Source organism: Poromitra crassiceps, assembly GCF_964638095.1.
Source record: "Poromitra crassiceps genome assembly, chromosome: 3".
NCBI lineage: Eukaryota > Metazoa > Chordata > Actinopteri > Beryciformes > Melamphaidae > Poromitra > Poromitra crassiceps.
In genome coordinates this window covers 89,952,368-89,969,433 of record NC_139625.1, presented here as the reverse complement: position 1 = coordinate 89,969,433, position 17,066 = coordinate 89,952,368, and the positions used below count along the sequence as shown (strand labels likewise).

The 17,066-nt window shown below is 42.8% G+C and overlaps 1 protein-coding gene across 1 annotated transcript in view; it reads left to right on the top strand.

Moving 5' to 3' along the window:
* The window catches only part of osr1 (odd-skipped related transcription factor 1), a 12,081-nt gene extending 9,385 nt beyond the window's left edge, over positions 1-2,696 (top strand). The window contains exon 4 of the mRNA XM_083633529.1: positions 1,993-2,696. Within this exon, the coding sequence (XP_083489655.1) occupies positions 1,993-2,125 (133 nt within the window). The 3' untranslated portion in view covers positions 2,126-2,696. The remainder of the gene's footprint in view (positions 1-1,992) is intronic.
* The last annotated feature ends 14,370 nt before the right edge of the window (positions 2,697-17,066 follow it).

The following is a 17,066-nucleotide window of genomic DNA, read 5'->3' as shown; positions in this document are numbered from 1 at the left end:
TTAGGGTTTGGACACTTGGTTGAGGTTAGGGTTTGGACATGGGTCAAGGTTAGAAACCGAGGCAAACAGGGAGGCGGGGGGCGAGCGGCTTGAGGATTAAAGGAGCATTCTGGTTATTTTACACCCTGGACCTTCTTTCCAGCTTTAAATATGATGTTTCAGTCACCCTGACAACTTGAAACGATCATCAGTTTGAACTGCTACCTGAAAACAAGGAAAACGGAGCATCTGAAATCATTGTATTTATGTCTTGTCAAAAGCTTATTTTCCGACACAGAGCAGCTCATTATGGTTATTATATAATAGAGAGAACATGAATTAGTGATGTAACATATCTCCGTGCTGCTGACAGCCTGCTCTGTTTGCTGTCCGTCACATAGATACTGTAGCACCTCCTGCTTTATCTCCTGCTGCTCTTTGTAATCCATATGGTCTTATTTCATACGAGCAGCAATTTAATTGAAATGAATCGTCCATAATCTTGAAATCAGATCATATCTATAGGCTAAGCTAGGCTGCTACGCCATAGCTACACAACAAACTGAGTGAACCTTGACCCTCCCCGGATGTGCTTCTCTTCTTCTTCTGTTATCAAAGAGAAGTGCTTCTCTTCTTGTTCTGAAGCACATCCGGGGCAGGTCAGAGTTGACTCAGTCTGTTGTTGTGTAGCAGCCAGCCTAGCTTAGCCTATAGATATGATCTGATTTCAAGATTATGGACGATTCATTTCAATTCAATTGCCGCTCGTATGGAATAAGACCATATGGATTACAAAGAGCAGCAGGAAATAAAGTAGGAAATGCTATGTGACGGACAGCAAACAGAGCAGGCTGTCAGCAGCACGGAGGTACGTTACATTGCTAATTCATGTTCTCTCTATTATATAATAAGCATAATGAGCCGCCGTGTGTCGGAAAATAAGCTTTTGACGAGACATAAATACAATCATTTCAGATGCCCCGTTTTCATCGTTTTCAGGTCGCAGTTGAAACTGATGATTGTTTCTGCTGATGTTAATCAAACTGAAGTTGTCAGGGTGACTTAAACATCATATTTAAAGCTGGAAATAAGATCCAGGGTGTAAAATAACCGCAATTCTCCTTTAAGTCTACAGGGTTCTTATTCCCCGCCACGTTGGACATGCCTTCGACTGGGCACCTTTATTGTCGGCAATGATGACGCCATTGCTGACGGGGGCATGACATAATTGTCAGATGTAGGACGCAATGGGAATGAGAATAGGGTGCTTGTTTTGGCGCATGCATGTCATGGCGGATGAGCGGCTGACTGCATCCCGGTCAGCCTCCTAGTGGTAATTACAACGTAGACGTGCTTTTTTTTTTTTTTTTGCTCCGATATTTCCCACTTGGAGTTACAAATTGTTAAGTCTGTAAACACGGGTGGCAAACAGGGGAATCGTTCGTGACAACTCGGGCCGCCGGAAGAAATGGGTTCCGACCTGTAAAAAGTGAATTGAACAGTCGTCCAGGTCAGAATTACAGATCGGAAATTTGGGTAACATCCATCGCTTTGTCCGAGTTGACGTCATAGCCACATCAAAATTGTATCATTAATGGTGATCACAGAATTATTATAAAGATGTTTGTTAACGTTTTAACATAAAATGTGATGTCTTAATTATGTAATGTTAACGTTAATATGTGTTTGTGTCATCTATGTTTCGCTCTGATTAGAGCAATATGTGAAATTCAGCATTCAACATGTTCAGTTAGCATTGTTAGCTAGTAGGTAGCTACAATGCTAACTGAACACGGGTTGCTATAGCAACCTATAGCCTGTGTTTGGTTTTTTCCCCCCAAGCGGGAAGTGCAGCATGAATGCAAACATGTCCGGGGCGGAGGTTCCGTGTTGAAACTTACGGCGGTCCGAGTTGTCTTGAAGGCGGTCGTCTTAGTACTGTGATGAGTGGATAACGATGATGATGTTATTGTGAAACATCATCTAACTGTTTTGTTGTGTTCCCGCCTGCAGGTACATTCACTCCAAAGAGAAGCCCTTCAAATGTCAGGAGTGCGGGAAGGGATTCTGTCAGTCACGGACTCTGGCTGTCCACAAGACTTTACATATGCAGGTCAAGGAGCTAAAGCCACCCAAGATCAAGTGATGTTGACAACATATCAAAAAAAAGCAAATGACCCAAAGACAGCAATGACAATCAAGCAAAAACCAAAGACTTTCTTCATCTCAACTGTTGGAAACATATCTCTCCACTTGTATAGAACATGGGACCATTACTCAAGGATGAAATAATTCACCAGCCAAAAGAATTGTATTTTTCCAGCCCTGGATTTTCTACAGAGAATATTTATGAAGAGTAGTTTCTCCACGATCAGTTAAAAGCATATAAGGCTTAGTGGAGAAGTGTATGCCTAGTTGTCAAAGCCGCAATGGGCAAAGAACCCAGTGGATCTCTGGAATGTGAAATCGACCTCAGAAAAATAAATAAACTTGTGGCTGCGCATTCCAAATACTTTTCTACAAAAGCTTTTAATCCAAAGACACTGTAAAAGGGACACTCCGACTCTTATGCAATTTGTTTTTGTAAACAACTGAAAATGATTGAAGCCATGTTAGCCTAGTCGCCTTTTTAATATCACATTCCAATGTTATTTTTGTACAGATATATCTAATTGTATTTTTGCACTTTAACCTGATTATTGATTATTTACATATATCACTGGATTTCTTAAACTTATTTTCAAAATGAATAGTCATTTTCTAAATAAAATATTTTACTGATGTTGCTTGGTTCTTTGAGTAATATAATGCAATACATTCAAATGTTTGAAATGTTTTGAAATGATAAGAATGAGAGGTATGTCAACATTTGCTGCTTGTAATTGAATGGAGCGACTAATACTTTATTACTTTATAGCCTACTACATTTACTACTAGCCTACTGACATTATTATTAGTAGTACTAGTACCAGTAGTAGTAGCACCAGTACTAGCAGTGGTAATAATAGTAGTCGTAGTAGTCGTAGGGTGGTTGTGTATTAAATGAATGCTACATGCAGTGTTGCCAGATTGGGCAGTTTCACGGCAATCAAGCTGTTTTGTGTTCCATACTGTATGTGTGTGGGGGATGGGCTTGGGCGGGTTTACAGAGACCTGCATTTGTTTAGGCAGTTTTGTGTGCATTTTGGTGGTTCTTGAAGTCTTTGGGCTGGAAACCGCTCTGTATTTGGCAACACTGGCCACATGCTCACATGACATACACTTCTATTCCCACAGTGCTGTGTGACGTGCCACCATGTCCACCATATGGGTCAAAGGCATGGTGGTGTGGAAGTGTTTTCAACAGGCCGCGGTTCACAAGTGCTGACAGAGCCCTTGCCAACTCCTTCAAATCAATTCAAGTCGCAGCAATTACCTCGGCTGCTTAGGTGAACCTATAGGTCCGTCCACCATTCATAAATATTGATGAGCATGTCTGCAGAGACAAGCACACATGGTAATATCAAGCAGACCTTACTGAAGTGCCCCTCTGGCACATTTGAGTTGCAAGTCTCCCTGGTTCCGCTTCTTACCTGGACAGAGTTAGCCAATCGCAACGAATTCTTCTTACTTTGAGCTTATACTTTACTCTTATTCAGACCTTATGCCTGAGCCTAACTTTAAACAGACATATACTGTAGATTGCAGATGATACAGTAGGTATCCTAGGCTATGATTTGTAGGCGAGGGAATGTTTGCAGCAGCTGAACCTTTGGACCACATTGCCACTCGCATACCGTCGCTGTCGGGCGGAAACCTTGTATCTCCAAATTTGGCTATTGGTCGTGCAGAAATGCTCAAGCCATTTTTTACAAGTCCAAGGCAAGTCTCAAGTCTTTGAGGGGACTTGACAAAAAATAAATGACTTGAGATTTGACTTGGACTTGGAAGATAAAGACTCGGAGTTGACTTGACTTGAGAGGTGATGACTTGGATGAATTGTTTGTTTTCATCAGTTTAAATATAAAATATGAAATAAGATGTTCTTCATCTTTGTCAAGTGTCTGTGTAAAGTTCTCCGGTATGCGAGTGCAAAAGCTGTGCAGGCAGGAAGCTCCTGCTCCGCTGTCATGATTGGATGAGTGGCTGTCAGTCATGCTCCTCTCACTGAAGGCTTTTGTTTGGTTTGTGACGTTAGTAGTAGTTAGTTGTCGTTACTCAAGTCGTTAACATTACTGTTACACCCTCTCTTATAGCGTTAGACCATTTCATATTGCTGGTTAATGTTAATACACAGTATTACTAATTAGCCATGGTACTAATACCTTGTTGTTTTTCTTCATATAAAGGAGGGTAACACTGCAGTATCTTGGGTGGAAAAAAAGTGACTTGACTTGGGACTTGACTTGCCTTAACTAAGGACTCGACTTGACATAACCTGTGACTTGACTTGACCAAAACAAAAATTACTTGAGACTTGCTTGAGATTGCGGCTAAATGACTTGGGACTTATTTGAGACTTGGACCAAAGTGACTTGGTCCCAAATCTGGTATGCAATCCACAGAATCTCAACGTAAATTAAAAAAAATGTTGGCCTTTTACGTTTGTAAAACAGCATTTTAAGTTTCTGCAAACGTACAATTTCAACGTATTTTAAACAAAATGGCGTTAAATTTGAAAAGCTTGCTGTCTTTCCAATGGTAAACACAAATGAAACAACGTTGCTTATGTTTAACCAGGTAAAACAACTTTTGCTATGTTTATGCAAGTAAAACAATTTGGTTAATGTTAGGATTATTATTAGTTTGGGTTAGGCTTAAATTACTAAAACATTAAACATGATTTACGCTTGAAATGTAGACTTGAACACGCTGGGACACGGCCCTCTGGTGTGAAAAGCAAGTGTTTACGCCCTCCATCCCGCCAACCACAACACCCTTACTAGCCACCGCGCTCTTTTAATAGCAGACTGTATGACGTATCTGTGGAAGCTCTTTTAATAGCAGACTGTATGAAGTACCTGTGGAAGCTCTTTTAATAGCAGACTGTATGAAGTACCTGTGGAAGCTCTTTTAATAGCAGACTGTATGAAGTACCTGTGGAAGCTCTTTTAATAGCAGACTGTATGACGTATCTGTGGATGCTCTTTTAATAGCAGACTGTATGAAGTATCTGTGGAAGCTCTTTTAATAGCAGACTGTATGAAGTACCTGTGGAAGCTCTTTTAATAGCAGACTGTATGACGTACCTGTGGAAGCTCTTTTAATAGAATGTATGACGTACCTGTGGAAGCTCTTTTAATAGCAGACTGTATGACGTATCTGTGGAAGCTCTTTTAATAGAATGTATGACGTATCTGTGGATGCTCTTTTAATAGCAGACTGTATGACGTATCTGTGGAAGCTCTTTTAATAGCAGACTGTATGAAGTACCTGTGGAAGCTCTTTTAATAGCAGACTGTATGACGTACCTGTGGAAGCTCTTTTAATAGCAGACTGTATGACGTACCTGTGGAAGCTCTTTTAATAGCAGACTGTATGACGTACCTGTGGATGCTCTTTTAATAGCAGACTGTATGACGTATCTGTGGAAGCTCTTTTAATAGCAGACTGTATGACGTACCTGTGGAAGCTCTTTTAATAGCAGACTGTATGACGTACCTGTGGAAGCTCTTTTAATAGCAGACTGTATGACGTATCTGTGGAAGCTCTTTTAATAGACTGTATGACGTATCTGTGGAAGCTCTTTTAATAGCAGACTGTATGACGTACCTGTGGAAGCTCTTTTAATAGCAGACTGTATGAAGTACCTGTGGATGCTCTTTTAATAGCAGACTGTATGACGTACCTGTGGAAGCTCTTTTAATAGAATGTATGACGTATCTGTGGAAGCTCTTTTAATAGAATGTATGACGTATCTGTGGAAGCTCTTTTAATAGAATGTATGACGTATGTGTGGATGCTCTTTTAATAGCAGACTGTATGACGTATCTATCTGATGTATTTACATTGAGATTGTACATATTCCTGGGCGATTGGGTTGGTCTCCTCATGTAGGCTACATATGTGCTTGTGTTGTGCTTGTGCTCTGGCTATTGAAGTCCTCCAAACATTTGCAAATCATTGGTGTGTGTGTGTGTGTGTGTGTGTGTGTGTGTGTGTTTGTGTGTGTGTGTGTGTGTGTGTGTGTGTGTGTGTGTGCACGTGTGTGTTGTGAGTCACGCAGGAGGAAGGCAGAAGGTCCAGGGGAAGGAGAGGAGCTGGGCGGATGGCTGGCTGGCCAGGCGCTCACCGTTTTGTGAAGCCAGGAACTCATCAGTCTGTCATCAACTCGCTGCCCGGCCAGGGACACTCACAGCTGGGCAGCTCGAGACAGCAAGGAGGGCGTACGTGACATAAGGCTTGTCTGGCCCTGTCACAGAAGGGACACTACTTCTGCTCCAAGTTCAAAGGGGCCTACTGTACTGCAGGGAACAATCCATTCAGCACCATTACTACTGTACTGAGACAGCGAGGGACAATGAGTGAACAGCTGTTATTCGACCGTTAAGAACAAACACGTTGTTTTTCTGGTCGCCATGCTATCGCGGTGTGGCAAAAGTGCAACCGCAGAGAAGTGGGGACTTCCTGGTGTCAGTCGAGGGGAAAGCAGCGCCAAAATAGAAAGTGAAGCACTTGAGATGACTTGGTACCCTAGCTACTTCATGGAAGAAAAGAAACATCATTTGTTTTTAGAAATGATAATTTAACAAATACTAAAAAAATGAAAAACACACCCGAGTGAATGAACAGAGTATAAATCAGCAGACGTATAGTAAGTATTTGAGGGACAGACAGTGAGGTGTGATACAGTCGGTCTGTGTGGGAACGCCCACAAAATGTTATTTCCGGTATGTCGTGTCAGTAGGACTAATGGTGAATGGTGGGGGAAAACCCCCCATATATCTCAATGGACTGACTCACCAATGGACGGTGCTGCGGCTCTACACTACTGTACAGGATTGGGGATTCAAGAGCAGGTACATAGACATCTGTTCAGATGTGCGTTTACTGCGGGGGTTGAATCCCCGATCCTGTTTGCCTGGACTGAGCTAGCAGCTAAATGCTAACTATGCTAAATGAGGAGAACGGGAGGATTTCCCCCATGCTGACCATTGACCAACTCACTTATGTAGAAGAGACCGTCTGGCTTGAGAGACTAACAGGAAGTGTAAATACAATCGGAAGTTCCGATTGTATTTACACATCCTGTGACTCATAAACCTAGTCTGACTCATAATGTGAGGCAAATTAGGTTTGACCAGGTGAGTCAGACTAGTTTGAGCAGGTAAAACAGCTGACGTTTTGAACAGGAAGTCGTGATACAATGGGGGTGGACTACATAAGGTGAATATGCACAAAATTGCACATGTTGCATGAAAGGCCGGATCTATGGGCAACCTGGGCAGGTGCCCAGGGGCCCTCAGCATGAAGGGGCCCTCAAAAAGAAAGTCAGGCTCCACACAAAGCTAGGACCAATCAGAATGAAATAAAAATGGTTTCCAAGAAGATTAAGTCTCATGATTGATTGTTATTGGATGGCTGTGGGCAAGGTGACTGGTGGTGAGCGATTCCTTCTTCAGACTTTTTGGAAAATGCTTATAAAAATACTTTTACTTGGTCAAACAAAGCAATTGAGATTTAGAATCTGGCGAGACCACATAACATTTCACTTTTCTTTTTAAAATGATGCAGGCAGCAGCTGTGGACGACTACATTTTGGCGCTTTATACCGTTTTCAGGCTGTCGTCTATTCAACATCAACGTGTTAGCTGGGATTTCTGTGGCCTTTATGATGATGGAGTTACAGGCAAACCACCAATTAGTGTTGGTGCAAAGCATTTACTTGAACATACACAAAACACAATGTGGTTTCTGTCTAGTCTCTTCCAACCAACTGAATATAATCATCTGTGTCTTGCTTACCAGACCTACTGTATTATATCTCCACATAACTGAATATAATCATCTAGTCTTGCTTACCAGACCTATTATATCTCCACATAACAGCATGCTTTGTCAGCACTGGATAAAGCTCAATCCACTATCATTCTGGTATAGGCAGAAAAAAACGGTCTTGTTTGCATTTCTTTAAACCGTCACAATTGTCTTGGACGGCACTTAGCACAGGATGCAGCACCGCTGCTCTTGCAAAAATAGTCTTGTTGTAGAACTTTGTTTTGCTGTAACCAAATGTCTAAATCCCAGCAAAATGCATGGATAGCGGAAGCAGAGGAGAATTCTGACTGGAATGGACGGCAGTGCTTCTACCTGCAGGCTACTTCCATTGAGTCAGACTAGCAAGAACCGAACGCCCAAAACACACAGGACGCGGAAGCGCCGCCAGTTTTCATTCTGCGCCCGTGTTAACTGATCTGACCGTCCACATGTTAACTGATCTAACTGTCCACATGTTAACTGATCTGACCGTCCACATGTTAACTGATCTAACTGTCCACATGTTAACTGATCTGACCGTCCACATGTTAACTGATCTAACTGTCCACATGTTAACTGATCTGACCGTCCACATGTTAACTGATCTGACCGTCCACTGCGTTTCTGTTCGGCGTCTGTTCTATTTTTTCCGCGAGCCACGAGCCAATCTGTCAAGCTGAACAGAGCAGATGATACCAGACAGGAAGTCAAGGCATATACTGTATGTGTATGCCTTGACTTCCTGTCTGGTATGATTCTCTATGCCCTAGAGAATCCGGCCAATTGTAAAATAAAATAAAAATCCAAATAAAAGACGGATTAATGATGGTGTTGTTTGTCCTGTATTCAGTGGAGGTTTTTCCAGTGAGGCATAGGAGGATGGTCCTCCTCTATTTTCTAGAAGAGAATTCTATATAATATTTCTTTATCATTTTTTATATATTTTTTAATATTTTTCATTTTTCATATTTTTTATAATAAAGTGTGAATCAAATGTGTTTTTTCTGATGTGCGGACGCTAATTTTTTCATTCATTATATTCTTAAAATGCTTCAACAACAGTGACCTGTAGGGCACTAATGGAAAGGAGAGCTCCATGCAGATAGGAGTCTGGCCCGGCCTGCAAAACATTACCCCTGTGGGCGTTTATTTCTTTGGTCATTTATCTAATGCAAAAATATGATTTGTTGAAAAACACTTGCAATTCACAGAGAACAGTGAAATGATGTGTTTTTCAACCAATCAGATTGAGCTGGAGCATAACCCGCCCTTAACAATCAATACCAATCAATTAATTTATTCAACCAAATTGGTTGTTGATTGGATAGATTGCTAAGATTGACATTGTATTGTCCAATGCTGCAGTGGTGTATAAAGTACTCGAAAACCATACTTAAGTAAAAGTAAAGATATCTTCCCAGAAAAAGACTTTGGTAAAAGTCAAAGTCACTCATTAGAATATTACTTGAGTTAAAATCTTAAAATACTTGATATTTTCTGTACTTAAGTATCAAAAGTAATTTTCTGATATTAAATGTACTTAAGTATTGAAAGTAAAAAGTACAAGTACGGTAAATGCTGCAAAAATAATCAAGCAAAAGACATGCCTGGGCTTGAGCGGAAGTCTATTTCTTCTTCTTGACTTTTATAGCCACTGGCAAACAACGTTATGTTGCATTACAGCCACCAAATGGAATGGCATGTGGATCGTGATTAACTCATTGAGTGCCAGCCACTTTTGGAGAACGGACGCTCCCAGTGCCAGAGTTTCAGAGCTTTTTTCAGTGATTTCTCGAGGCCCACAGAATATTGTGTGATATTACTATGTAAACAATGAACACGCAAAAAGAACGATGAGACTCTTTTCTATCATCAACAAAAACAGGTTTATTGATATCATTTTCCGTTCTTTCGTTATCAGCCGGAGAAGATAGCTTGATTTAACAAAAAAGAGCAGTTTTTTTCTAGAAGCTGAGATAATGGAGGAGCTCAATTGTGGGAGCAGATTGGCTGCTGCAGGCGCATCTAACGTTAAAACGCTTCATGCATATCGATGCATACGGATGCGATGCGATTTCCGTTTCCCCAACGACTTATTCTCTGTTTTTCTCTGCCTTTCTGTTAACCTGGAGAGCACTGTCGCCACCTAAGGGTTCTGTAAAATAGGTTATAGACCTCCAATAGCTACAATAGTTGTACCAGAGATGTATCAGGGATTGATCCACGTCCCACCGTCAAAAAACGCAATTGACGACAATCGTCGTCTTTGGCACTCTACGTCAGTGTTTGAATTGACGACAGCTGTCGTCATTGGCACTCAATGAGTTAACGTAACTTGCAAACTAGGAGCACTGATTTGCCAAACCTGATTGCTTGCAGGCTACGCAATTTCTTCTGATTTTACTTTGTAACTAAGATGCTTGGGGGAAATGTAGTGGAGTAAAAGTATCCATTTTATTTGGGAAATGTAGTGGAGTAAAAGTGAAAGTTGACAGAAATATAAATACTCAAGTAAAGTACAGATACTCAGAAAAAATACTTAAGTATAGTACTTAAGTATTTATACTTAGTTACATTACACCACTGCAATGCTGAATACGTCTGAAAATCGTGTGGAATCCAGCTCCATTGTCAGTAGGAAATGATGACCTCCACTTTGCTGTGACCACCTGACAAGCTAATAGATAGATTTAGACAGTAGCACCTATACTTTCCCCTTTCTCTTTTCCTATGTTTTTTTATTATCAAGCAGTAAGTTAGCTCACAAGCCAGACAGTCGTTGCATCGTATTGCGCGAGTGCCCCAACACGACTTTCTGCAACGAGTTTAGAGAGGGCAGCGTGGTACACGGAGGCTTACGGAGGCTCAGAAGCAAACAGTGGGATACTGCAACCTCATCGGCTGCACACGCACCGGCTACAGACAGCATGGATATGCAAGTAAGTCAATTAATTTCAAGTTATCCGGGCCTTCTATTAAATTCGGCGTGGAAATGGTTCACCGAGCAGCGCTATTTTTTTCGTATTTATGTTTCATGCTGTCATTTTTCCTCATAAAAACCGCAACCTTAAATTCCCACATTTTTAAACTGAATTTGGCCCGTAAATCCATCGCTGACTGCAAACCCGTTTTTAAAGTGTGAGTGGTAATCTTTATACCATATGAAAGTAGAAGAAATTAGGAATCGATTGGGACGAAGCATGTCAACCTAGCATGTCGGGAAGGGGGGGTAAATAACGCTCCAAAGTTGATGAATTGGAATGTAACTAAACAAGTATGTTGATAGTGCAGGGGAAGGCACACTCTGGTTCCAGATGCAATAAAGTGTACTTTAACGCTATTTGACAACAGTTTCGGCCATAGACTTTGTCAAGTCTCATACAAACACAGTGCAAGACAGCCATTATAAAGACAGGTGGGCTGATTGAATGGACAACACCTGTCCTGTGAAAGCACACCTGAGTGTGATTACAATGACATCATAGGATCAGTCATGCAGTAATAGGCTACATTTAGACAGATTAATCAAAACATGAATGTCACAGGTAGGCTGTATACCATAATATATCATGAATCTATGTGAATAAATAGATTTATATAAATAGTAATCACAGCCTAATGCATAGAGATAAATCCTGAAACCTTCTCGCAACAGTTGTAGCCTAAAGCCAGTGGTTTTCAAAGTGGGGTCCCCAGCAAAAAGGGGGGATAATCTATTTTCACTACAATTCCATGCCATCCATAAGTAACACAATCTAAGCTAGTGTAGAAGTGAGTAACTAGGCTAATAATAACCATAACAGCACAAATAATTGACAAAAATCTCAAAATAAATATACAGTATTTACTCTGAGAAATGAAATAATGAGAAAAGGAACAATTATTGATGGTTAAAACTGAATAATGACATCACAACAGTCTAATCCTAATGCTAATTTAAAATGAGATATTCCTCTAAATCTGTCTTCAAACTCCAAAAGAGAAAAGAAAACGCCCAAAGAAGCTACCTCCCCTGTTTCCAAGCTCACCATCCGCCACTGCTGTATATATATATATATATTTTTTTTTTTTTTTTTTTTTTTGGTCAGGCGTGCGCACACACACACACACACACACACACACACACACACACACACACACACACACACACACACACACACAAAGAGAGAGAGAAAAAGACGTGGCAATACAAGGTGGAGGTTTGAGTCAATTCACACATCAATTCAGAAAGCGAGGGAGGGAGGGGGAAAGAGAGAGGTGGGAATGACGGTTAATTTATTTTTAAATTCAATTGTAGTATATTGTCGAAGCTACAGACCTAACTCCACAACAACGTTGTTAACAAACACAATTTTGTCCTACTGTGGTCATTCATTCAGTGTTTACCCCAATAACTCAGTGTCCCAAGACTTGGACATGCCATGAACAGTTGTCATGAACACATTGAGGCCGTTTACACCAGGCATTAACATGTGTTTTCTGTGATCAGATTGCAATCACATAGTGCTCCTTGACCACATTAGCCTGATTTCATTTACACCTGGTGTTAGCATGCATTTTTGGTTGGGCCGATCAGATTGCAATCTGTCTTCAATGTGTCTTGGGGGCGTTTACACCTGTACTTTCAAGTGCTCAAGCACAATCTGATTGCAATCTGATGACAGAAAACGCATGTTAATACCAGGTGTAAATGGCCTGATTCCGTTATACATTTATGAGGTTATAAACTTTGCCATGATAGAAATGAGGTAGATATGGGAAAACAAAAGATGAAGAAGAGCAGAGTCAGTTGATGCCCGGTGTGGAGAAATGCGCTCCTTGTAAATGGTAAATGGTAAATGGCCTGCATTTATATAGCGCTTTTATCCAAAGCGCTTTACAATCAGTAGGTACATTCACCCATTCACACACCGATGGCGGCAGGCTACCACGCAGGGTGCTGGCCCACCATCAGGAGCAATTTGAGGTTCAGTGTCTTGCCCAAGGACACTTCGACATGCAGACTGGAGGAGCCGGGAATCGAACCATCGACCTCTTTTATCCAAAGCGATTAGTGGACGACCCGCTCTACCTCCTGAGCTACAGCCGCCCCCTGTCCTTGTGTGGACAGCCAGGCGCCTGCTCGTGCGGGAAATGCACTTGGTGGTGCAGCATGCACAGCGCTTCCACCTCCTGTGTGCCCAGTGTTAGCCAGCTTCCACCTCCTGTGTGCCCGCTGTTAGCCAACCTTATCTGAGCGGATGTTTACCAAAGCGTCTGTCTGTCCATCCAGGGCCATCATGACCATCCATCCACTATTACCAATGTGGGTAGGTCGTTGTAATGTCAATGCAACTTTCCCCTCATGGCCTTAGCTTTACCTCTGTCCCCTCTGTGCCTGAGGGAAATGTCATTCACTGCTACTGTCCTCGCCGAATGATTTAGGGAGGAGTTGGTGGAGGGCAGTGAGGGGGAGGGGTTGGTGGAGGGTAGTGAGGGGGGGTTGGTGGAGGGCAGTGAGGGGGGGGGGGGGTTGGTGGAGGGCAGTGAGGGGGGGTGGTTGGTGGAGGGCAGTGAGGGGGGGGGGGGGGGGGGTTGGTGGAGGGCAGTGAGGGGGGGGGGTTGGTGGAGGGCAGTGAGGGGGGGGGGGTTGGTGGAGGGCAGTGAGGGGGGGGGGGTTGGTGGAGGGCAGTGAGGGGGGGAGGTTCAAGGAGGGCAGTGAGGGGGGGGGGGTTGAAGGAGGGCAGTGAGGGGGGGGGTTGGTGGAGGGCAGTGAGGTGAGCTTCGCACAGTAGACGGCCCCTCTGGCCAGCTGACACTTTTAGGGTTTCCGACCGGCGGGGTGAGCCGGAGGGTGGCAGGATGGGGCGGACGGTGGACTGACAGACACAGAGCCGAGAGGGAGAGGCTGTTCCCCAGCAGGCTTCCTCCTGCCAGTGTGGAGAGGGAAGGAAAAGTCCCCCCTCCTCCACAACCATTATAGAGTCAGAGCAGCGCAGGCCAGGAAGGTGAAAGCAGGTCTTGATGAAAATCACTTCCACGTGGTGGACGGCCTCTTCACCCGCTTACAGGAGGGTTAAACCACAACAATGGTGACAGCTGGCAGTGCAGGAGGCCCATACAGCATTGTGACATTAAGATGATACTGATCATCATGATGGTGATAAAACAGTTACATGTACCACCTTTAAAAGCAGGCATTAGCCTCGTCTGATGCAACACCTAAAGGACAGAATGGGTTGATTTCCAATGACTCCCAAAACGACATTGATCGACATGATTAGATGAGATGAGATATCTTCATCATGACCATACGGCAACAACAACAACAACAACAACAACAACAACAACAACAACAACAACAACCCACACCACAGTGCAGTATAACACTTGATATGTATCTTCCGGGACCTTCACTGGCTTCCCATCTCGGCACGCATTAAATTCAAAGACACTGGTACTGGCCTACAGGGCAGTACACCAGACAGCTCCTCTGTACCTGCAATCTATGGTCAGGCTCCAAACCTCTCACCGCTCCCTTCGCTCCTCCACCAGTGCAGGACGCCTCGCCCCTCCTCCGCTACGGGGGCTCAAAAGTCGCTCATCCCGTCCGCGACTCTTTTCGTCCCTGGCACCTCAATGGTAGAAGAAGCTTCCACCTTCGGTCAGGACGGCCGAATCACGGCCGATCTTTGGGCAAAGACTAAAAACTCACCTTTTCACGCTCCATCTGGGCCCTTCTTCAACTCTCTTTCTCTCTCTCAAAACAAAACAAAACAACAACTTTAGCACTATTCCTTCAGAAGTTGTAGTTATCATAGACTGTGTTGCATAGTTGATTTCTCTATTGCTGACAAACATGTGTTATTGTAAGTCGCTTTGGATAAAAGCGTCTGCCAAATGACGTAGCCTAATGTAGTGTAATGTCATTTTGGGAGATCCACCTATTTGCCGCATTCCCCTTTGTAAGATGAGAAGATAGATCTTATCTTCTCTGTGCGCGCAGTAGAAAAGTAGCGATGCACCCTCCTGCTAGTTACTTGTATCTTAGCACAATGACTGTAGTCCTCAGGACTGGCTAGCGCTAGCCTACTCCTGTTAAGTCCCCAAATACACGTTCCAACAGCGCCAAAATGCTCTTATGTACTGTTATGTTGTGACTCGTGCATTCACCACATTATGAAATAATAATGTACAATTATGATACATTGTAATTTTTGAAGCAAATACATAGCTGGAACTTCTGGTTTTGTCAGGAAAGCAGTTCCATATTACCATGCCATAATATGTTGTTATAATATGTTGTCGAAGATTGAATGTGGCCCCCTGCTGCACATTGCTGTCAACTGCATGCTGGATTAGCCCTTCATCTGGTAAACTCACACTAAAAATTGTGCGACCATATACAAAGGATATCATGTGCCGATGCGAAATCGACACAAACAATCAGTTTTGCTTAAGAGGCTGGGAAATGTGTTAAAAATCACAATGAATGCCTCTTTCATGAACTTCAAAAAAATGTACACCTTAACCATTGCCAGCATTGCCAGGAAGATTAATTTGTTCTGGCTGGCGCTCGCGAGCTGTCATCTGAATTTGATTTGACTTATTTCACAAAGGAGCGCAAATAGTCAGCCCCTTTCATATTTACTGGCTTGGACTACATCAGAAGTTACATGAAAGATTTACCGTGGACTGAATGCTTTGCACATATATAGATGTTTGATGGATAACCTTTGCTGTTAGTCAAGGAGAACGATTGAACAAAACAATGTTCCAATGGGCTGGGGTATTAGTATGCTTCATGCAGTCATTTTCAATTACCATAAATTTTATTTCAAAAGACTGAGATCACAGTCTAAGGGGTGGGACCAAAACTGGCCCATGGTAGTTTTGAATTGGTCCATGAAATAGCAGCACACTGTAGGCAGCCTGGTCACCAGAATGAAATGTCGGCATGGTACGTTTCTAGAATCCACGAAATATCACTGATGCATAAGGCTACGTTCACACAGGGCACCTACAGTACGCCTTGCCTTGCCTCAACCCACGCCTACGCCTACATACCTTGAGCTGGGCGTGAACCTATCACACGCTTTTGCGATCACACTGGACGCCTATTCCACGCTGAACCTGAGCCGAGTTACAAGCGCCTCTCCTCTCTCCCGAGTGTTTTTTTTTCACGTGTGGTCACGAATTATCATGGGTAGGTAAAATAAATCTACTATATTTAATGTGCTATTGATGCTGGATATGTATAACCAGGTCTCCTTCTTGGGTGACTGCTGTCATAGAGAACTGGATGCTGTTGTACTAAGTGGATTAACTTTTCATTGTCCATGTTGCTTCTTCGGTCGCTATTCTCTCTTCTGAAGATTTGTTTACCGACGGGGAGAAAGCCCCACGTGATAGCCACCCGTCAATCACTCTCTCTCTCTCTCTCTGCTCAACTCTGTTGTAGTAACTCCATTTTATTTTGAAATTCAGTTGACTTTGCCATTTCCCACGGATATTGTCGCGTCTTTCCTTCATGGCTTGACAGAAGAAGTCTGCCTTCGCGCGCCTAGTCGGCTTGAAAATAGAACTCACGCCTAAACGATAAAATCGGCGCAACTCAGGCGAGGCGTGGGTACACGCAAGGTTCACATTGAGGCGCCCTGTGTACACAGCCTCATTGACTAAAAAGAACGCCTATTTAAAAGCGTGAGTAAAGGCAAGGCGCAACAAGTTGAAACTTGCAATGCTCTGCAACTCTGGCTATGTTTAAAATGGCTGGAGCCGAGATGAGACGGGTCTATTCAGTCCGCAACTTCGTTCTAGAACAGTTTTGTTTTGTTTTGCGAATTATTGGTGTGAACTGGGCTTAAGGGTGTAGGGTTGGGATTGACAGACCTCTAGCGTCCCCACATGTTCAACTCCTGAGCGAGGCATGTTGTGTCTTTACTTTTGGTTTTAACCCCAACCCAACTCAAACCAAACCAAACCATAGCCCTAACCTTAACCAAGATGCTTTAGGTGCCTAAACCTAACCAAGTTCCTTTGTTGCTTAAACCTAACCAAGTTGTTTCACTTGCCTAAACATAAACAAAGTTATTTTATTTGTGTTTAAAGTGATAATCTCTAAGATTTTAGTTTTGTTCTTTTGGGTGACA